General features: G+C 41.3%; 1 protein-coding gene across 1 annotated transcript; it reads left to right on the plus strand.

Annotated features, from left to right (window-relative positions):
- LOC143354614 (uncharacterized) lies at nucleotides 1-22,400 on the plus strand. The gene is made up of 3 exons (XM_076788869.1): nucleotides 1-369; nucleotides 16,048-17,316; nucleotides 20,735-22,400. The coding sequence occupies exons 2-3, from the start codon at nucleotides 16,062-16,064 to the stop codon at nucleotides 20,896-20,898; spliced, it is 1,419 nt and encodes a 472-aa protein (XP_076644984.1). The 5' UTR covers nucleotides 1-369; nucleotides 16,048-16,061; the 3' UTR covers nucleotides 20,899-22,400.
- Nucleotides 22,401-24,085: the final 1,685 nt, after the last annotated feature.

Raw genomic sequence — 24,085 nt, forward strand, 5'->3', positions numbered from 1 at the left:
GCTCGGGCCTCTCGGCTACCCTGTCTCTGGCACACGCTTCTCCGTCTCCGTTCCCCGTGTGCGACTCGCACTCTCGTCGTCACCGACGGCCGCCAGGGATGGAATACAACCCCCACTTTCAGCACCGCCGCCGAACAACCACCCTGCCACCGGGTCTCTCTCTCTCTCTGTGCCTACCACTGTGCCCGACGACGAGTGACTGAGTCCTCCGATTATTATCTCATTTGCTGGCACGAGCAGCACGCGACGGCTGCCGCGCTGCCACTGCCGCCGCTCCGCCAACAGGATCCACCGTAGATCCCTGATCTCTCGATCGCCCGACGAGCTGGACCCACCGGGGCTCGTGACTACCTGTCGCCGCGTGTACAGGTGAGTAACCATAGTTCCACCCTCGGTTTATTCCTCCACCTATCGCCTGTCATTCCGGGATCTCTAAACTACCCTTTCTTTTCTTCTTATTCTTCGGACCCCCCCCCCCCCAAAGTAGCTTCCTCCTGTGGACGATCTGGTGGTCTCAGGAACTAGTGTCGATTGTCGTTGCTCGAACCGCGGTTTATTGTTGGAAATTGTTGTGGCCAGTTTGCCGGGGAGACTTTGCATCCGGGCACACGTGGACCCCTATTGTTTCGTAGTAGGTCGTCGCCGCTAGATGAAGCGAGCGGATCACGATGGTGTTTTTCGACGCATCCGGCACGCTCCGCCGAAACGGAGAATTAAATTGTCCGCGATTCGAACGGAGGTTTTAAAGTGACGACACAAGTGGAACACACAGCCCGGAGGAATGTTTTGTAAAGTTACATGTGCCGCGAAGTTTCGAAAGTTTCGTAGGACGCAGAACGTCCACTTGACCGAACGAGAGTCCGTTGCGTCGTATTAATTTATTAATTCCGTATCGGCACGCGCGCGTTTGCGTATGAAAATGTGTACCGACACCGATCCCCGTGCCTGTTTAATTACCGCGCCCGGAACATCGAAGTTCCAGGTAAACAGAAAGAACGAATTCGGGACAGAGCCGACCAATACAAAATTAGAGGGCAACGCGAGTACCCGGCGAGTATCGCGTGTCCGATGATGATTCATCATGCGATCCTAGATTGCTCCTGCGGGGTCCTTTGTGCCGCGTGTTTTCCCCGCAAGACAACACTGATTACTGGGTCGTTTCGGTTCGGCTACATTCGAATGATAAAACACCCTGGTCCCGATACGCAACCACTTTTCTTTAAACAAATCTCGCGACGCGCGTCACGCCGCTCTGCAATTTATATCCCGTTAATATTATTCCTAGCTACTGAAATCCGCTTCATTTTTAACACGATTTTATAGTAATACCAAACATTTATTTAGATTTTTAGCGGCTTTTGCCTTAATAAATATTCCAAGGAATGAATTAAATAAATTTTCCATGAACGCATTTTTACAGTCACGATAATTGTAAATTAAAAAACTGAGGACTCGTCGTTTCGACATGCAAATCCAGTGTCAAACAAATCGCTCTTCAATCTTATTCCGTTAATATTATTCCTAGTTACTGAAATCCGCTTTATTTTTAACACGATTTTGTAATAATACCAAGAATTTATTCAGATTTTTAGCGACTTTTACCTTAATAAATATTCCAAGGAATGGATTAAATTAATTTTCTATGAACGCATTTTTACAATCATAATAATTGTAAATTAAAGAATTTAGGACCCGTCGTTTTGACGAGCAAATCTAGTGTCAAACAAATGGCGCGTGACACCGCTCTTCAATTTTATTCCGTTAATATTGTTCCTAGTTACTGAAATTCGTTTGGGAAATCGCTTTATTTTTAACGCGATTTTATAACAATACCAAGAATATATTTAGATTCTTAGCAGCTTTTACCGTAATAAATATTCCGAGGAATAAGTTAAATAAATTTCCTATGAATGTGTTTTTACAATCAGAGTACTAGTAAATTAAAAACTTAGGACCAGTCGTTTCGACAGGTAATTAAAAAAATCTCGCGTCGCGCGTGACATCGCTCTTCAATTTTATTCCGTTAATATTATTCCTAGTTACTGAAATTCGTTTGGAAAACCGCTTTATTGTTAACACGACGATTTAGCAGCAGCTCGGTCGGAGATATTATTTTAGTAAAAATACCGAAAAGTGGAATTCCGGGTGACGGTAATCAGACAAAGTTAAAATAACAATCGGAACGACAAATTCCGTTCATTTAGGTTATTAATTGCAAAATACGAATTCGGGCAGTGTTCCGGAAAATCGATAATAATTTACGAGTGTGCACAATGTTTCCGAATGAAATTTTTGTTTTTATATCCGTCCGAAAAATCTGCGAACAACTAACAGCAACAATTCGAATGTTTTTGTCATATTTGTTTCTAGAAAACTTTCAAGCAACGTTTGGATAGAAATCGTTTCAATGTTGTAGTTAATCGGAAGTTGGTCGGGCATAGAGAGCGCTGTAATATTTACAAATCTATGCACGAATAATGCATGTATAAATATCTGTCTGCATCGTGGTAGCTAGACCATGTAATTATTTCGTACCTAATTATTAACAAAGTAATTAGCGGGAATCACTGAGTAGAGTAAATCTCGCAACGACTACGCCATATATCGCATCAGCTTCGCGAATGCAAAATCAAAAACACGTTCAGAACTATTTTCATATATAATTTAAAACAAACATTTAAATATTATACAGCTACGAAGAAAGTGAATTGGTGAAATTGAATACAGTAGAAAAATTAAAAGAATTTAATAACATCGATGCAATCTTTCCAACTTAAACATAAAAAAATTGTTTAATTGTTGAATTCCTTAACTGAAGAAAGAAATTTTTATATGACTTCTATTTTTTCCTATGTGTGTACAAAGATTGTAGTTTGACAGATCATCTACATTCACACAAGAATTATTGTCACTAGATTGCAGACGGTTATGCAAAATAAAAATGGTTGCGCTAATTGCAAGACGTAGGAATCAAATAGAAATTTAGTTCCCTTTTCAGTAGGTTTATTGAGTCGTCAGAAGTTCTTAACCAGCTAAGTGCGGAGTTTAATTTTAAAAATCCCGCACGGGGCGCGGAATTAAAATCAAGCAATGACGAGTATACGAATTATAAGATTATTAATAAGAATTACATTTTTATTCGATAAGAAATTAACAATTCAATAACGTTAACCGCACCGCAATAGAGTTTTCGATTGACGTGTATACACATCAAACGCGCGTAACTGGTTAAATTCTTTTAATCCTTCCACTGCTTGAAATGACACATTTTTGCTGTAAACGCAAAATTTTATAAATAATGGCATAAATATATAACGTTCTAATATTTTTTTAACTTGCGATTATTGAGATTGTAAAGATGTATTTAATAAATTTATTTCTTTAGTTATATATTTAAAAAGTAGCTAGAAACATGGGCAGATAAATTCTATTTATTTTTATAAAGTGATATAGAAGAGTATTTTATATAAAAGTTTTAGCGCTCCGTAAACCTAGTGATAAAGTGATCGATAATTTCAAATCCTGTTTCTACATGTTGGAAAAGCCACGAAATTAATTATCAGATTTAGAAAAATGGTGGGATCGCCACAGGCACGCGGGGCTGTTCCGGAAAAAACGTGGTTTCCAATATGGCGGATCTTAGACGGATCCTTCCGGTGCGAAGTTCGCCGCGTCTATCGGAAGCGTTGCAATTTCTGCGCTCGGGAAGGCATTAAAATCACTCGGCTCCCATCCACCGTAAACTATCGTATAATGTTACCCCGCACGTTCCTTTAAGTATCAACGAAGGCTCTTGTGTGCGTGCGCGTCACACGCACCCCCGGCCGCCGCTTGTTTCGCATTTTTCGTTCGCTGCACTCTTTTACGGTCGCGAAAGAGGACCGTTCGAATTACGCGGAGAGTTCAACCGTAAAAAAAACCGGGTTCTGCTGCGACTGACATTTCTTTTTTTCTCTCTCTCTCTCTCTCCCTCTCTCTCTACCTCTCTCTATGTAAAACGAGATCGTTTTGCTTCGGGAGGAGTCTCCCTCGCAATAAAAATGTTTATGTGGACAGTAAAGGGATCGCCGTTACTTGAAGGGAAAATGAGGACGTATGCCTCGCCGCGTAAAGGCGACCCGGCGGAATATACGCGGCGAGATCGCGAATTAACTCGGTTTTCGCTTTTGTCCGCCGATCGCAGACTTTCTTGTTATCGATTTTATCATTCGTTTTTTTCCGCCTCCACGGACACAATCGACTGTCCCGAAAAAAATATAATAATGATTCGTTGTCTGCTAATTGCACGCACACACCGTTTATTTACAGCGCGACTCAGACATCACCATTTCGGAGGAAACCGATCGGAAATTGTTATAGCTTTGACGCAATGTCACATTAAAATGCAAATATTGGGATGATGAGAGTCTTTATAAAAATATAATCATTTTCTCGTTCAGCGTTATAAATGCTTGTTTGCCTTTAAAATAAGGCTGGTACCGATTCATGATGCTGTCGAGACAAAACTGATTTTTTTATCAAGAATTATTAGGTCGTTCCATACGAAACGTCCGATTCGTAACAGTAACTTTTAACAAACTTACTGTGCTTCTCGATATATGTCAACAACACGGGTCTTGCCAGCGTCGTGTATCGTCCAGGAGACATACCCTGTGTTAAATTCCCACTTCTCGGTGTCCGAGGCCTCTCGGTATACCCTGCGGTAGCGGGGATAATTCCGCGACGTTTATCATGAAGACCTTGGCGACATATACAGGGTGTCCCAGCTAACTTGACGACCTTGAATATCTCGCTTAGTGGTAGTAATAGAAAAAAACGTTATAGAACAATATTAACCTAACCGAAGGGGCAATATAATGATTCGGAAAAATCTTTTTTCAAGGTCATTTTTTTCTAGATATCAAGGTCATCAATTTTTGTTAAATGGTACTATATATTTTTTTTATCGCGATGTAATAGTAGAGGTTAAGACCTCTTCAATGACATATTATACAATGACCTTCGTGTGACCTTGGGTATGAAAAATCCAAAAAGTATTACAGGTATTATCAGTGATTAATTTACTACCCTAATTGGTTTGGTCTTAATGGTACACTAAATGGTAACAAATATGCCAATTTTTTAACTGAAGATTTGTCTCACCTACTGAAGGAAATACCATTAGCTCGAAGGATCGAGATGTGTTATCAGCATGACGGATGTCCGGCACATAACTCAAGAATAGCCCGTCAAATATTAGACGAAAAGTTTTCTCAACGTTGAATTTGGCGAGGCGCAAACGTTTTATGACCTCCGTGATCACCTGATCTAACTCCGTTAGATTTCTTTTTATGGGAAACACTTAAGGGTATTGTTTATAAACAACAGCCGAAGATATGAAGATGCGTATTAGAACTGCATGTTCCAATATTAGCAATGAAACTATTAGAAGAGCCAGAGAATCATTTATTTTCCGTATACAACAATGTATTGCGAACAATGGTCATCATTTCGAACATTTATTGAAATAGAATGGATAGATTGGTTCAATCAAACCAATTAGAGTAGTAAATTAATCACTGATAATACCTATAATGCTTTCTGGATTTTTCCTACCCAAGGTCACACGAAGGTCATTGAAGAGGTCTTCACCCCTACTATTACATCGCGATAAAAAAAATATATAGTACCATTTAACAAAAATTGATGACCTTGATATCTAGAAAAGAATGACCTTGAAAAAAGTTTTTTCCGAATCATTATATTACCTCTTCGGATAGGTTAATATTGTCCTAAACGTTTTTTTCTATTACTAACACTAAGCGAGATATTCAAGGTGGTCAAGTTAGCTGGGACACCCTGCATAGAGAAATCATTATATTCTGTCAAAAAACGACGAGTTTTTCGATTATGCCATGGTAAATACTGAATTTTTTGGTTGTTCACCTTCCTCGTTTATTAGATTATCATCTATATTTTTGAGCTTTTTATCATTGACTACTAGTGCGTTTATTCAGTACTTTTTTCGCTCATATAAATAGAATACACGTTGGTCACATTGATTATTATTATTATTATTATAATTATTGTTGTTGTTGTTATTATTATTATTATTATGTTTCCGGTAGATAAAGTGTGAAAAGAGTACCGCAACGCACTTGAAAGGCGGTAGGCGTAGAGGGTGAGATCCACAGCCCTGTAAAAACAGATAAAAATTACGAGCTCCGCGACTAAGACGCTAACAGTTGATGACTCCGAGGAAAGTTCTGTGCGGCGGGGCGCAGGCAGGGGGTAGTCTTGCCGAAAAAGGGATGGAAGGTGCGGATAAACTAGAATGAGGAAGCCTGGAGTACTGTGGTGGAGTGAGCAGGGCTGAAACGGTGGGAGAGGGGAGGGGCGGACGGGCAGAAACGAGAGGAGCAGCAATGCAAATATTCGCGGCGACAGAGATTGAAACAATCCGCCAATTAGAATCGTCGACGTGAACGGGATTATGCAGATTCGCAGTGGGTGCGCGGACCGACCAGGAACGGACTGGCAGCTGCCGCACCGCTCGCTTAATTCAATCCACCGAGTTGTCTTATGAATCGTAAACCGGCCCTCCCCCGCCTCGTGAAACTGAAACTGCGTCAGAGACGACGACGACGACGACGACGACGACGACGATGACGTTCCTCCTCGACGCGACGCGACGGCTCGCACCGATTCGTCCTCGAACGCGCGCCGATAATCTACCCTTACGGCTGTCGTTTCTCGCCGCGTTGCCGCAGAGCTCCGCGAAAAAAGAAAAACTGATCCTCAATGACCGACACTTCCGAGGACCCCTTTACATTATTTTATAAATAATAAGAAGAATGTGTCTGTCCAAGTTTTTAGTCATTTTTTAAATAATATATACCTGAGGAAATAAATTTGTCTATTTGTACAATTATACAATAATTGTAAATTAAAAATATTAGGACCCGTCAGTTTGGCGTAAACTAGCATTAAACGAGCTACAGACGCGTCCGAAACACGGAAAACACGGGCAAAATTATTTTCAACACTACACCTCCCAAGCAGTGACAGTACAGTGAATTCTCGGTATATGTCAATAACACGTGTCTTGCAACCGTCGTTTATCGTCCAGGAGACATATCCGAGCCGTGTTATGTTTACACTCCTTGGCGTCCGAAGCCGACGGGCTATACCCCACGGTAGTGGGGATAATTCCACGACGTTTATCATCCAGGCCTTGGCGACATATATAGAGAAATCACTGTATCTGGTAAATATTGCCTTATAAAAGTGACTACCCTAAATCTATTAATATTGTCCGTAATTTTCAATGGAATAAATGGTTGGACAAGGAAATTTATTCCACTATCTTCTATAAATGAATTTTTAAGGTTTCAATAATTGGAAAATATAAAACCGGTTATTTTGACTGTGGCAGGTTTAGTGTTAAAGCTAGCCTTAGGCTTTAAGGCGGTGGCCACGGCGTGCATCCCCTCCCTAGTTCCGCACACCGTACACGAGATTTGCAAGGGTACGGGATGCCCGCTCTCATTTGTTAACAATGCAAAAATAGTGCTGTTCTGTAGTCAAAATCGCTAGATAAAAGTTCAATCTAGGGTGGAAAGGTCCTCAGAAGTCCTACTTTTGCGTTTTTTAGCCGTAATTTAGGAAAGGTCCTACGAACTCCACACGAGCTCTGAATCTCTCGATATTTACGATAATGTCACTCGACAAGCAGTATACTGCTGAATATTGCAAATTACGGCTAAAAAACGCAAAAGTAGGACTTCTGAGGACCTTTCCACCCTAGATTGAACTTTTATCTAGCGATTTTGACTACAGAACAGCACTATTTTTGCATTGTTAACAAATGAGAGCGGGCATCCAAATAATGAAAAGAGATGCCATCCTTCGGGGAATGGGGGGGGGGGGTGAAACGCGAGACTAAAGGGGGCGGGACAGGGAGGAGCCGAGAGTGTTTATTACAATTTTAAAAAGACACTTGGATTGAATATTATAGGGGTGGGGTGGCGGAAATGTGTTACCGTTGACTTTTAGGAGGGTGCTCCGCCGGGGAATAAATTGTTTCGTCGCGGTGGATCCGAAGCGAACGCTCGCCGGACTTTTTCGCGGCGCTTCTTTATCTTCCCCAGTAATAGAATAAAGGAACCGACGCGACGCAATGGAAATTCTCAGTTTTTGCATAATTGACGTACTCTCGGGCCGCGTGCCGCGTTGAATTATTTTACGCGGGGTAATGCGATTTAAATATGAGGGAGCTGGGAAGATGTTTCCGCGAGCGCGGCTACGTGGGTGGAATGTAGATTCGGCTGGTTTCTTTGTCGCTTTCTTATCCCGTGGTTTTTTCTTCCTCTCGCCTGGCTACCGGATAAGAAAAGGTGAGAAAACGCGGAGCGAATACCGTCGGCGATCCGGCGATCAATTTTCTAGAAACTCGAGAGATCTTCGCCCGGGACATCCGAGAGGCACCGCGAGCTCGGATTAAAACGGTGCATCGCCTGAATTTTATGAAGCGGCTGGCTTTAAAATTTTCTGTTTGGGGAAAGAGTCCGCGGTGTAAGCAGTGGAAACGCGTTGCCATTGTCTCGCGACAGAGCCATCACGGGGGAGAGAAAAGAAAAAAGAAAAAGAGTCGTTCCGCGTCCCCTGGGACTCCTCAGAAAGAGGTCCACGTATATCTGGTACCTTTCTACGGGCTTTTATATTCTTTTCTCGTTACGACGACGATTAAAAAGTCTGTCGAATATGCAATGGTGTCGGGGATGTATTCGAGTCGACGATGAATTACACCCGAAACATATAGTACGTCTCATCTTCCGTCTAGCTTTTTTCTTTCTTCAGTAAAAACTTGCGAAAATATTGAATCGGAAATGAAATTAATATTGAAAGATGAAATTAAGATACTTATTCGCAGGGTTATTCAATAACCTTGAAAATGGCAAGAACAGAACGGATAATAAAATATTTAGTAAAATATTTTCCGTAGCAGTTGACTTGCAACGACCTTGAATGACCTTGAGTGGTAAGTCACTGACGCGTGTTAAAACGCCCTATTAACACGTTAAGTGCCAAATATCATTCCCAGAGATTCTTACAAAATCAGAGTAATTTAATTAATGAAAGCGAAACTAGAAATTGTAAATGTATTATAGGGGAAGCTGTTTTAACCCTTTTGAATTCTAAAGATCTTACTAAAATTCGGTTTATCTGGATATGCCACAATAAAAATGAATGTCTAAACCTAGTCAAGAATCACTGTCAGTCATATGTGACTGACATGGCAGTTAACGTGTTAAATCATGGAAAAGTATATTAGTCTAATTTAAAAAACGTAGTTGACCATCGTACGTCCTCTACGCGTCGATCTATAAAAAAAAAACTACTAACATGGAATTATGCCAGCCTCGAAACCACGCAAGTTTCGTCTGACACATTTCTTTCTATCACCAACAGGAACCGAGTGGTTCAGGTGTCTCACCCTGTATACGATATCGAAACTGAAAAATCAACAATACCCAGTGGCACAAAAGTCACAAACAGAAGTCATAGGTCGTAACATCTTAATTTTATCTTTGAATTTTAATTGTATCTCTGAATCTTAATTTTAAAACGCTACGAACTTTCGTTCCAACCCAGTACATGCAGTAAGTAGAAACGGCTGCTCATGATCAGACGCGACGGACGATTGCTATCTAATAGCACGTGTATTCGATGCATTTTCAAACTCGAGTTTCTCGAGAACAAGGCATCGAACGGAAAAATTTGATTCCTTCTTTTCGACAAATTTTTACACGTAGAATCACCCCCTGCGCGTAGTACAGAGTTGTGCTAATTCAGTTACGTTGTAATTCAATTGCAGAATTGAATTACATTGTATTTCAATTATATAGTAATTCAACTACGTCGTATCTGAATTACATAATTCAAACCTTCCAATTAATTCAATTACTAATTATGTTAATCAGATGTGTAATTGAAATACAATATAATTGAAATACAATATACTTGAAATACAGCCAGATTTGTACTAATTCAATTGCACAATTGAATTATATTGTATTTCAATTATATAGTAATCCAACTACGTTGTATCTGAATTACATAATTCAAACCTTTCAATTAATTCAGTTACTAATTATTTTAATCAGATGTGTAATTGAAATACAATATAATTAAAATACAGCTCTCCAAATTATGTACAGCACAGAACTCTGAAGAATTTCCTCGTCCTTGTTCGTAATACGTCAAAGTAATCCTATCATTGGTTAGTCGTAAGCTAAAAACGTTCCTTTTTTCAGTTTTTTGTTATTAGATAATGTATTTCATTTTACTTACATATAGTATTAATGTTTGTTTAATGAGTCTCATTAGATGATTGTTGTTTTTTTTTCTTTTAATATATATCGTAACCTAGGTAAAGTAGAGATATGTTTCCTTTTTCTGCTTTTTATATTTACGTTTGAAGTTTAAAAAATTTGTAACGCAGAAGTTATTTCTGTTCAGATATTACAAACTTATAAATAATAAATTCCTTCTGTTTTTGTTCTGTAATTGTGTAGTGTAATTGCAAAGTTTTTTATAATTGTAATCCATTGCAATTACGAATTACATTGTAATTTAATTGAACAAAGATCTGAATTATAAATTACAATATGATTTAATTACAATCTAATTCAATTACATTGTAATTATAATTCCTGGAGTAATTCAATTGTAATTCTGCACAACTCTGCCCTGGTACCACCCTGTATCTGTACAGATGGAAATTTCTGACAGAAATGAGCACGTGTAACGTAGAACAGTAACGGAAGCTTTTTATAGAAAATATTTTAATAAAATTAATTAAATAAATTGAGAAAATACTGATACATGATTTTCAACCTATTACGAAAGAAACTAAATTTCGAGATTTAGTTTCTTATAAAGAAACTAAACGCTACGAATAAATAAGCATCGCAATAAATAAGATTAATTCGGTTGCAAGACTGGCAAAGTAGATTTTCTGGTCAAGCTTGAAAGAAGCCGGAGGATTTTCAGTGCTCGATGTTGACGACGCGACAGAGAGGCGGTCAGAATTATGGACAGCAGGAGGCGGCTCGAGCACGGGCGACGAGCTCGTATTTATCACGAAGAGTAAAACTGACAGCAGTCCATTTCCTGTTCGTCCTGCCTGTCTGGCTGAACATAATATCTCCTGACGAAACAACGTGGACGCCGTTTGTTTGGGAAACAATGGACCGAAACAATACCCAATCCCTCCCCGGTCCGCGGACACGGATACAGACCACCATTCTGATTTCCACGCCCTGTTACTCTCTTCAGTCTTTCTATCGCGAGGAAATCTTTTCGAGACACCGTGGAATTCGGTTCCCGAGGAAAATACTTTCTCGCAACTTCGTTTCACGTGTTAGCCTCCTCGGTAATCCCAGGACCGTCTCCCGGCACGTATCCGAGTCTCCATGTCGATGAGAAATCGCGACAATACCGTCGAGATGAATCCGGCATTTTTCCTACGTATCATCTACACGACAGTATCGCAAATATTCGCTTGTCAGTTTATTAAAAGGAGAAACAAATTTCTCGGCTCCGGTACTTTGTAATTGGTGCAGGACATTTTTGGTGATTATTTACCATAGCGACTTATGTGCTGATTTCAATGACCTCGAAATATATTGTTGGAGGCATAATTATATTTATTCAAGGTCATTTATAATAGCCGGGTTAGGTTATGTCGGCAGTTTTTTAACTGGTCACGTGTACCGGAAAAAGTTGTTCAGAATAATGGTCTTGATACAATATTTCAAGGTTATGGAAATCCGTGAAGAAGTCGCTATTGTAAATAATTACCACATTTTTATTTTGCATAAAATCATAATTTTCGCAATATTTTTGACAGATTGGAAACTGACAGGGGACGGAGAGGTTGAAACCACGGTGAGTTTGGTTTACGGCAGAGGTACAGTGAATTCTCTATATAAGTCCCTTACACGGTTCTGGCGAGGGATATATATACGAAATCTTTGATTCACGCCGAACGTTGCATATGAATTACACAGTGCAGGCTGGAATCGTAAATGACCCTACCCGTTGAATGTCCTAAACATGCCACGAATATATTGGTGAAAGTATCATAAAAAAATAATGAAAAATAAAGAAGTTTTGTTATTGAATTAGTAGTGGTCTTCTGACCTCACACCGATATACCCGACCGTGTTATGTTACATTCCTCGGCGGCGGTGGCTCTCGAGCTTCAGTGGTGTGGGTAGTTCAGGGACTTAAACGTTAGGCTTGTAGGGACTTATATCGAGAATTCACTGTAATTGGTAAAAAAATCACTTTTCACGGGTTTTGTATCGAGACCGTGGAATCCGTGGGATCCGAGACGATTCGAAGATATTATAAGTTCATTAATCACAGGCCGCTGTCGGATCGAGGGAACGGTTCCCTCTAATTACTATTTGTCCTCGCTGCGATTGTTCATACAACCGCGCCGCGAAGTTTAATTGAAATACCTACGAGCGTAGATTCTCATTAACGATTTCACGGGGATTCCTCGAGTGAGGATTCCTCGGAAGATATCCGAGCGAAACCGAACGTGCACTTGACAGAAATTAGTAATCCTTAATGGATGACGCGATGCAAGCCTGGTTTTACCCACCCACCCCTCTTCGCCATAGGCGGTGCCGGCTTCCTTCGTCTTAGACTTAACAGCGGCGGATATTCAATTAATTTCGGAAGACAATAGTAGCTCGCTTCCGCACCGCCGATTTTGTACATAACTGCACGATGTTTTGCGCGTGTCGGATTGTTCGAGCTAGACCACGACCACTATCAAAATTATTTACCGCGGCGGACCTTCTGTCGGTCTTCGCAGTTTCACAAGAACGTACTTCTCATCTTCGAGAACACCATTTTGTGGTTCTTGGAGATGTTTTGTAACGCCGCATCGCCACATGTTAACACTATCCTCCGGAAACCGATCAGCAGGCTTTCGAATAATTATGTTGTAACAAATGGAAGCTTAAAAATCTTTTCTTCACACAACAATCCGAAGGACAATTTTGTTTATACCTCGTAGAGGCAGTTAGTCTTGCAAAGAAATATTAGACCGAATTCAAGAAGCAAAGCGATTTCGAAAAAAAAAATTCGCACGAATTTAGGAGGAATTTCTGAATGTTTAACCCATTTGCATCCTTAGCGTATACATATACAGGGTGAGTCACCAAACGTTAGCACCTCAAATATCTTTGTTGTTTCTAAAGATACGTAAAATATGGTAAGGACAAAGTTGAATGGTACAATGGGGCTGACACGATGCAAAAGAAAATTTCGTTTTTATGTCATTTTTTTGGAGATATCAAGGTCACCTTGACTTTTTTAAATGGAACCACCCTTTTTTAAACACCTACAATGATAGTCCCTTTCATTAGGAATTCAGTGACTATAATTAGTCCAAGGTCATTCAAGGTCAAGGACAGAAAAAACGTATAAAACTAAAATATGGAAGCAGAATACCTGTATTTTATAAATGTTCGAAATGATGGCCGTCTGCGTCGATACATTGTTGTAATCGAGCTCTGAAGGAATGTTGAACTCTGATAAGTGTATCCGACGTGATATTCGTACATGCTGTGATGATACGCTGACGCATATCTTCAACTGTTGTTGGAGCATCCGTGTACACGGTCTCTTTTAGCAGACCCCATAAAAAGAAATCCAGTGGATTTAAATCAGGCGAACGTGCTGGCCATGAAACTGTTCCGCCTCGTCCAATCCATCGGTTTGGATATCGAGAATCCAACGTTTCTCTTGCTACTCGTGCATAATGAGCAGGACAACCGTCATGTTGGTACCACATATCGTAGCGATTTTGTAAAGGGACATCTTCTAACAAAATTGGCAGATCTTCTTGCAAAAATTGAGCGTATTTCTGTCCCGTCATCATTCCGTTAACGAAATATGGTCCAATTACTTTGTCGTTCAAAATACCACACCACACGTTTACGCTCCATTGTCTTTGATGATCAATTTCTCGCAGCCAGTGCGGATTATCCACAGACCAATAATGGGCGTTCCGTAGATTAATTGAGCCATAATTAGTAAATGTTGCTTCGTCCGTAAACAAGACATTATAAAAAAATGAATGATTTTGAAGCAATCCCCATTGACAAAAGTTAATTCTATTTTGAAAATCATTCCCGTGCAATTCTTGATGGAGCGATATGTGGAACGGATGAAATTTATGTCGGGCCAGAATTCGTATTACGCTACTTTGACTTATGCCTGCTTCTCGGGCAATTTTTCTCGTACTCCGTGAGGATTGACAGCTATAGCTGCTAAAATATTAATTTCATTGTCTTCATTAGTCGTGGGATTCTTCCGTTTGTACTGTCTTGCATGTACACTTCCAGTACTTCGAAACAACCTGTACGTATTAGTGAAAGTATGTCTAGAAGGAGTGTTTCGCTCGGGGTACCTTTGTTCATAAAGTAGTCGGGCCTGCACTGCATTTTGTCTACATTCACAGTAAATCGTGATCATATCACACTTTTCAGTCATCGAATATAACATAGCGGAATCATGTTTGGAAACATACTGATAGTAAATAAGAATGCTGAATAACATTGAAGGACCTTAGTATGTTTACTTTAACTACGACCATAGTATGTTTACTATTTCCTACAAGTCTCAACCGTGATAAACGTATTTTGCCTTCATATTCTAAATCTTATACGTTTTCTCTGTCTGTGACCTTGAATGACATTGGAATAATTATTGTCACTGAATTCCTATTGAAAGGGACTATCATTGTAGGTGTTTAAAAAAGGGTGGTTCCATTTAAAAAAGTCAAGGTGACCTTGATATCTCTAAAAAATGACATAAAAACAACTTTTTTTTGTCCTTACCATATTTTACGTATCTTTAGAAACAACAAAGATATTTGATGTGCAAACGTTAGGTGACACACCCTGTATATACATACGCTCAGTTTATTTTCTCTTATAATGCTGCAATATGAAGTTCTTTCACTTTTAATCATTTTTGTACTTAAATATAATTGTAGGATTCTCGAGGAATGGGGTGGTTGATTTTAAATAACGCTTTACTGATTATATTAGTATATTTCAGCTAGTAGGTAAACGCTCGCTCTCTTAAAACGCACCGTGATACACTTTCTTTCTGACCGACTGCGACTGCCTCTCTCGTCGAACTTCCACGCCTTATATACTCTTTCACCACCTTGCATTCGTCTCGCTTGCACTCTGTCTCTCGCATCCATGGCTTACATTCGTAAAAACACACACTTCCCTATCACTCAGTTCTAAACACTCTTCGTTCACACCTTCTCAGTCACTCGAGTTTTCCAAAAATACCGGCGCCGGTCTGTCGCAACATGATCCGGTCGCCCGCACGCACGCACGCACGCACGCACAACGAACCATTCATCCCACATAATTAAAAGAAGTTTGGTGATAAAGGCCTTATTCTCATAGTTTCTTATGATGCAAATGGGTTAAACGATCAAGGTTCACGAAACTTTAGAGCCGTTTTTAAGAAAACGTTGTTCTCCGTTTAAGAGAACGGCTGACTCGAGACCCATGGTTTCTTTGAGACTTTTTTATCCTCTCGATGAGTGGATTACGATGCGACAATGAAAAGTTTGACCTTGAGAAAACCGGTCAAGGTCACCGATCCAAAACTACAGAATCCAGCTGTGACAGTATTTGCACCTAATTTTGGTACACCCTGCATGTACAAGGTTCAAAAAATACGGCCGTCGGCTGTGCTGGCTTAACCCTTTGCACCCCAGAATTTTGTAAACACCTGTTAAATGTCGCCTGAGCGGCGACTAATGAGTGCAAAGCCTCTACATCATGGCCTCTGGTTTCTGACGCCCACAGTCTGTAGATCGTCGGTAGGCTGACCTTGGTCGGTTGTCCCTTTGCACGGAAGGTTCCACGACGGAACACGTACTTCCCAAAATTCCGTGATGAAGCTGCAAGAGTGTTCAAAGTTTCTGCTAAACGTTCAATTTTCCCCTTTGTCCAGCCCGCAGCTCCGCCATGACGACAACCACGGGCGATCCGTCGACCCTGAAGACGCCGGCGTCTCTGTCCGGCGGCGACCTGGTCTCCCGTCTGTTGGCAGCGACGCCTCCGTACTTGTACAACGTGCCGTTGACGCCCCACAGCTTCTTCTTCAGCGAGATGCTGCGCTCGTTCGTGCAAGCGAAAGCGGAAGCCACGTCGGCGGGTACGACGAGCAGCGCGCCTCGCCGCCGGAAGAGATCGTGGCGGGAAGCGCGTGATCGGCCGTTGGAACTGACCACGAAGGAGAGGCAACATCACCATCACCATCACCACCACCACCATCACCAACAGCAACAACAACAGCAACAACAACAACAACAACAACAACAACAGCAACCGGAGAAGTACTTCCACGTGCAGCAGCCTCAGCCTCAGCCGCAACCGGAAACAAGGTTGGAGAACAGGAGCAAGCCTACCGAGGCGTACGACCCGGAGAGCAAGATGGCGGCGTTCGAGCAGAAACCGAGCTTCGGCGCCGATATATTGAAACCGGTCGACGAAAACAGATCTGACTTCGGCAAACAAAGCAAGAACTACTTCGACGAGCGGCCCCGCCATTTTGAACAGGCACAGCCTCCGGAGAACATATTTCCCGCGGAGCTGCCGAAGGTCAAGCCTGAAGAGACGCACTCGGTGGACCGTAAGAACTGCAATTACGACAGTCGAAGCCCGTACGACGAACGCACGAAGAGCTCGATCAGCAGTCAGGAGCTCCCCCTGCTACCGGATCAGAAGAAGCTCGACTTCTCGAGGAACTTCCTGCCCGGTCTGCCCGGAAGGGGCTGCGACATGCTCCAGGGAGTGAAGGGTTTCGGCCTACCCGGGAACGTGACGAATCCCGAGTTCCTCCCGAACCCGCTCTGGTATCCGCCTTACCCGATGCCACAGTCCTATCCCGGTATAGATCCCCTGCACTTTTTCATCGATCTTCGCGTGTCCGGGCACATCTGGGACCGGAAGCTCAGCGAGAGACAATTACCGTTCAAGGGCAAGCATTGCTCGGCGTTCAGCGTGCCGCAGTCCAAGGAGTACAGCAGCAACAGGCCGTTGAACCTGACGAGGGACGAGGCGAGCACGTCCAGAAGCAGCGAGGAGAACTCCCACGGCACCAATTACATCCTCAGACATCTGACCAGGACATATAGAAACATCGGCCAGGCGCAGAAAGCGCCCAGAAGCGAGTCGCCTACGGAAGAGAACGAGGACAGCCCGAAGGAAATTGATAACAGTGAGTGTCCGCGTTCTGCTCGATGCCGATCATCGGTCTTGTCAATCATGCATGCTTCTTTGCGTTGACGCTAGTGCGCGCTGTGAAACGTTGGTGCTTGTGACACGTTCTTTCCGAGAGCTGGCACACTCAGTAGCAGGTTTAACTAAACGGCCGCGTGGGGCCCCGGGTTGCCATAGGCCCACGAATTTCGCAACATTCATTTTTGTTTAAATCCAATTTATTTACAAACAATTAAAACAACTTTTTCAATTTTCAATTGTGAATTATGCTTATTTTTAACACCACCAACATCGTAGGCTACTATGTTAAAGATTAGATTTACTGCAATATTGCATTTCCCCCGATAAATTTTTACCGGTTGGGGCCTCCACTTGACTTGAGTCGCCACTGAGTACATTGCTACAGAAAAGGTACAGCACTGGTCGAGACTACTTGAAACAATCCGAAGATCCGTCCCCTCTACGAAATGTGAGCCATTAGCTTGAATAGGTTCCATTCGACAAGCTGAATATATACTGTGCGACAAAATGGCAACGCGCGTCAGGATTCGCGTGGTTTTTATTTATTTTCACTTTGCAACTGAAATTCCTTTCTATACGCTACTTCGGAATACGCTTGATAACTTTATACGTTTGATGACTTTACTCGATATATGTCGTAAATGTCTAGCCGATAATAGTCCACGAACTATCCCCACTGCCGCGGGATATACCCCGAGAGGGTCCACAATGATCGAGTGGCGTCGGTCACCGAGGAGTGTAAACATAATACGACCACTACTAATCCAATAACGAAACTTATTTATTATTTTATTGATTTTTTATGGGACTTTCACCGACATATTCGTGGCATTTTTCGAATGAAAATGATACCAAGCACGATATCATTCGGAACATATTTACACTAATTTTCCGTTAACATAATTGTAATAGGAAGTAACGTTCATCGTTCATTACACAAGTCATCGGAATTATATTGTGTTTGGTATCATTTTCATTGAAAAAATGCCACGGATATATTGGCGAAAGTCCCGTAAAAAAATAATGAAAAATAAAAAAGTTTTGTTATTGGATTAATAGTGGTCTCACGCCAATTAACGAAAAATACGCACCAATCAGAGCGTGGCTCTCTGCGCGATGGCGGGGAGAATCTGGCACGACAGCAAGATCCACTGAGCGGTAGCGATGGCGTTGCTTTGCAGTGATACAGTGAACAAGAGAAAGAGCAGAAATTGATTTATAATAATTAGAACTCACTTTTTCAGTCGTAAATGCACTTGCTGCTTCGAAATGTGTCACTAGGCCATTTGGAGACGAACTGCACAGCTGACTTCAGGTGTATGGCAATGTCGAAAACCATGGGATGTGCGGTCAAGTCGTGTGCGGTCTTGACGTTAACTTTCACTTTCTTGACTATAAATTAATTTATTTCACACAGTTGCCGTGTTTTTCCACGCTCGCGATCACTGTTCACATTTGCCAACAGATAGCTATGTACTAATAAAAATTGCAATGTCACTTGAATTGGTGCACAAATCACAACAATCAATTAAAGTGATCACTAGACTGCGAATTTCATGCATTTGTAACAAACATGAGTAGGTGCACTTTAACACGTTTACGGACAGTAAAAATTTCAGTGAGCTGCAAAAATAGACAGGCAATTTTTCTTGAAACTAGTTGTACTATCCGAAATCTGACATAAACAATAATAATAAGTTAACTGTCATTAGTAATGACAGTCGGTCATTACTTTGAAATGTATATTAATTACAAAAACTTAGGTTGTATAAAATTCAATGAATAAAAATTGGCTTTAAAATTTGAATGCTGTAGCATTCATGTCATTTTGCATCACTATGAAAATGAATGATATTGCATTCACGTCCGCGAACGTGTTAAAACAGTAGAGAGATTAAAATAATTAAAGATTTTTCTGAAAAGTTTAGGAAGGGCACGAGAGGGACCATTGTAAGACTGGAATTTATGAAAATCACATGTTTCTGTTTTCCTGCAGATTGGTACGCATGCGTAACTGTCATAAATCATCGTCTGTCCGTTTACCCAGCAAGACGTAGAAATGTCAGGTCCGGCTATTGTTCTATACCTCCCTTAATTGGGGTTAGATTATACTAGGCAGGTCAGACGCTGGGGGTGCATAAACGCTAGATACAAAAACGGGGTAACCAAACTCTGTCAGCAGAATTTGTTTACCCTGTTTTTGTATCTAGCGTTTATAGACCCTCGTCATCTGACCTCCCCTAGTATAATCTGACCCTTACCCATCGACTCTGCGATCTCATCTGCCAATGCAAGTGACATTGCAATTGTTATGTGTGGGAAATGTGAACAGTAATCGTGAGTGTGGAAAAATTTCACGGCATCTGTGTGAAATAAACACGCGATTAATTTATCGATAAAAAAGTGAAAGTGAAAGTCAGGATCGTTGACTTGACCGCACATCCCCTTAGGTCGTCGTATACCTACTATCCACCACCAAGTGCTGTGCGTGCCGCAGAAGAAGTCTCGTGAAAGGAATGCGGGGCTGATTGGTCAGAGTGGAAGGGGCACGCATCTAGCTGCTCTATTGGCTGAAGCGGTCATACGTAAATACTATGTAGCGTGTGACGTCAAAACCTACGCATTGGCCTACTGGAGCGTCAACGGTGGGGATAGGCGGGCCGTCTCGCGAGACTTCTTGCGAGGCACGGACAGTATGCAGTTCGTTGACTTGACCGTACGTCCCTTAATTTTCGGCATTGCTGTCTACCTGAAGTCAGCTGTGCAGTTTGTCCCCGAATGTGCCAGTGACACATATTTCGCAGCAAGTGCATTTACGACTGGAAAAGCGAGTTCTAATTATTATAAATCAATTCCTGCTCCTTCTCTTGTTCACTGTATCACCGCGACGCAACAGCAACGCTCCCGCTCAGCGGATCCTGCTGCCGTGCCGGACTCTCCCTGCCATCGCGCTCCGTGGCCACGCTCTGATTGGTCCATGTTTTTCGTTAACAAAACGGAGGCGGACATTTTTACAAAGGAAAATGTCGCTTCAAATGACCTCGGAATCATCCATTTCACGGAATTGTTTGAATTTTGGGACACCCTGTATGTCCCTGGCCAGACCCGTGTTCTGGACATATATCGAGTAGACACTGTAGTAAACATTAGAAAGAAACGAGGGGAAAAGTTTATACTCTTTTTTGCTAGCAATGTAGTGCTGTTTAATTTTTTTTTTCATCTGCATTATTCTTTTAGAAATGAAGGTGACCTTCAGTCTTTGAAACGAAACACACACTGTAAATGGGAGGGACAAAATATCGTCAGTACTGTATCGCTGTGTCACTAAATTATCGTTACTGTTCATTTCGTATGCAACAACGTAAAAGTTATTAATCGGCTTTGAAATTCATTAGACGACAGATTCCCGAAACCGGAAACGCCTGGCACGTCGTCTTCGAGCCAAGAAGAAGGAAGGAAGGATCTGCGAGCTCTGATCGGCCTCGAGCTGGTCGTCGACTACGTGAAAGAGCCGAAGGTGGATCCATCGAACGAGCAGACTTCGCAAGTAACCGAATAACTCGTGAAAATCGAACGACTCACTTCCGCTCCCGCCTGTATAAATAGTTATGTAGCTCTGACTTCACTCGGCCACCGTCGTTCACGGTAGTATAGGAAGCTCCTACAGCCTACCGTTCCCCTACACCCCCTCTTTACAATATACGACTTCGACCAATGATTATAGCGAAGCAAAGAGAATCTTTGCTCTAATCGAAGGTTCGTTCTTCTTTCTTCCTTCCGTTCCGTGTACCCAGCGTCGCCAGATCAGGGGAATTCGCTCGAATTGAGGGGAAAAGATTGCCCCCTCTCTGCCAGTACCAGTCACGTGACATTGTGACGTATGCATGACGGAGACGATACGCGTCACGCGACCGGTCCGTGGCGGAAGCGTGGGGGAATAGTATCGCGGAAGGAGAAGGGTCAAGTGGGGGACTAGTCTTAATCTGACCACTCTGCGTGTACTTTCAACGGAGTCGCCAGATCAGGGGAATTTACTCGAATTGAGGGGAATACAGTTACCCCCTCTCTGTCAGTATCGGGTTAGTCGCGTGACCGGTCCGTGGTGGAAGCGTGGGGGAATAGTGTAGTGGAAGGGTAGAGTGGGGGACAAGTCTTAATCTGGCGACACTGCGTGTACCTTTCAATCGAAACTGTTATCGGTGCTACGTTTCGCGTATTAAACGGCGCGATCTTCTTCAATCGGATTACATTGAAGTTAGTAGAGGACATGCAGGCTATCGACAGTTTTCGTCAACGACATTTCATCGACGCCGATTTTTCACTGTCAATGGATTATAATTTACTTAATCCCTTGCACTACAACGATTGTTCTAGGAAATTATGGACGACGTCGCTATAACTGTAAAATAGATCGTAGCGCGAGGAGTTCACGAAAGGAAAATTATTTAATTATTTATTAGGTGTACCCATTTGTAATGTCGTTTCTTGATATAAAATTTTATTTTATTTCTTGTTTGTCGAGTTTGCAACGAGACATTATAGTTGACGATTTAAAAACAATAGCAATTGCTTCTTAGCCTCGTCACATATTTTTATTTAATTTATATGGTGGTAGTAATCGGTGTCGGTGAAATACTATTGGCGGTGAAATTGTCCGTGAAACTTTGTCTGTGATTCTATACCGATTTGTTCCGTTCTAACAAACGAAGCGTTCGATTCGCACTTAAAATAGCACGTCACACACGACTTTTTGATATCACTGTTCGAATATCGCACTTTTGAGATAGCGATATGTTTGGGTTCGATTCCAATTTGCTATCGTTCTTTTAAAAGACTTTGTTCTTATCGTTGCATTCGATTCTCGATTCGAGGAGTCACCTTTTTAGCAATCAGCTGGAGAATTTTAGTGGTCCTTGGGGAGCAAAGAAACTCCGCTCCAAATTATATGTGATATACTCTGTAAATATAGTAATGTTCTATTGTATGTACTAATAGAAAGTATTCAACGTGTATATTAAACGTAATAAAAATAATGCAACTCAAACACGTGAATCAGTTTCATGCTCCGTCATTATTATCCACAGATGTTTGGATGGAGATTAAATGGTGTCAACAGACATACTGATGTTATTAGTTCTTTTTTTGTAAGTGGACGCGTCAAGGACTTATGAAGGTCAACTTTGATTTTTTAAATGCAATTGTTTATTTTCTTGTGCACCGATCAATGCAGCTTTTTATTCTCTATAAACAAATGTTAACCTATGTATATCGAGAAATGATTAGTTTAGGAGTTATTTTAATATTTTTGAAAATATTAAATATTTATTTAAATATCAAATATTATATATTGCTTTTTATTTATTTAAATATTAAATATTTATTGGTTATTATTGGTATGACTGTTGCTATTCTGTCTGTTCCAAAAGTGTTGAGATATGAAATTTTAATCGCAAAAATTTAGAATTAAACTTACTTTTAACCACCCACTTTGTTTAATTGTTTTCAACAAATTATCAACTTTCTATCCCTTGTTGTAGTTTTCTCGTTTCCATTATTTTATAAGGTGTAGATATTTGTAAAAAATTCATTGCAGTTTTAAAATAAAATTTCAGTTTGAACAAATTCTGATGGTATACATTATTATTTACACCTTCTTTTGTCCGTCACTCTACATATGTAAGAAAAATTAAACAAATTCAAATAAGATTTGTATAGTTTGCATTGTGTATGCTGTATGAACCTTATATGGTTTACAGCAATAAATAAATAATAATGATAATAATAAATTTAAATAAAATGTGTTATTCCCATTAATATTCGGACATTTTTTTAAAGAATATTTTCACAGAAAGTATTAACTTTACCGTTTCATTTATCATTTAATTTTTTGTTTCTCCACTTATTCGTACACGTCAATATTAGTTTAAATTTTTTACTAAATAATCGATGTATTACAACGGTACAGAATAAACAAAGGTTAAGCTAACAACAATAAATTCGATTAAATTTCATAGATACCTATTCTCTCTACCTGCCCGCTTGTTTTTGTCCGCGACTGTACAACTGAGAAGCGTAGATTTTCATTTCTGTTTCTCTCCTACAAAATGTAAATTTGGATTCGTAAGATTTTGTCTAAGCGAATATTCCGGACAATATCGTGACACGAGGAATCTTCATCAATTTTTGCAAGACTTTAAAAAATGTGAAATGTGCTATAATTTTGTCACCGAGTGTATAGACGAGAAACAATCGAGAAGGGGGATGTTAAGGGACAAAAGGGAGCGTTACCCCAGAAAATCCGTTGATTCGAAGGCACGAGGTTCGACGGCAAATATTTTCGCGTTTCCCGTGCACGTTCTCGAAATATGCATTTGTGGTGGGGAGAGGAAGGGGTGCACTCAACTCTGAAGAGGGTGAAAAACAGAACAGAAGACAGAAGGGGGGCGAGGGCGACCTCCTCACCTTTCTGAATGCGTCAGGCTCGTTATAATCGAGAGCCCCTCGAAGGAGTGCGACGCGTACGCGAAAGGAGCCGTCACATTCAGCCGCGGATAACGGTCACGCTTCTCTCCGTCGGCCCGCCGACGTTATTTGACATTAATAAACTTCCGTGACGGGTCGTCCGTCGATCGGGATAACGTTACTCTGCTCGACGAGCGTGCGCCGCGGCGCGGGCGCGGGCGCGTTGGCGCACAATTAGGGGGAAGTTCTCTCGAATACGCGTACGGCGTAGAATGACAAGAGAT

This window comes from Halictus rubicundus, chromosome 5, assembly GCF_050948215.1.
Source record: "Halictus rubicundus isolate RS-2024b chromosome 5, iyHalRubi1_principal, whole genome shotgun sequence".
In the NCBI taxonomy this organism is placed as follows: domain Eukaryota; kingdom Metazoa; phylum Arthropoda; class Insecta; order Hymenoptera; family Halictidae; genus Halictus; species Halictus rubicundus.

Excerpts from the sequence above, each read along its gene's own strand:
- LOC143354614 (XM_076788869.1), top strand. The coding sequence starts at position 16,062 with ATGACGACAACCACGGGCGATCCGTCGACCCTGAAGACGCCGGCGTCT. Across the intron at positions 17,317-20,734 it reads CCCGAAGGAAATTGATAACA|ACGACAGATTCCCGAAACCG; the intron begins GTGAGTGTCCGC and ends GAAATTCATTAG.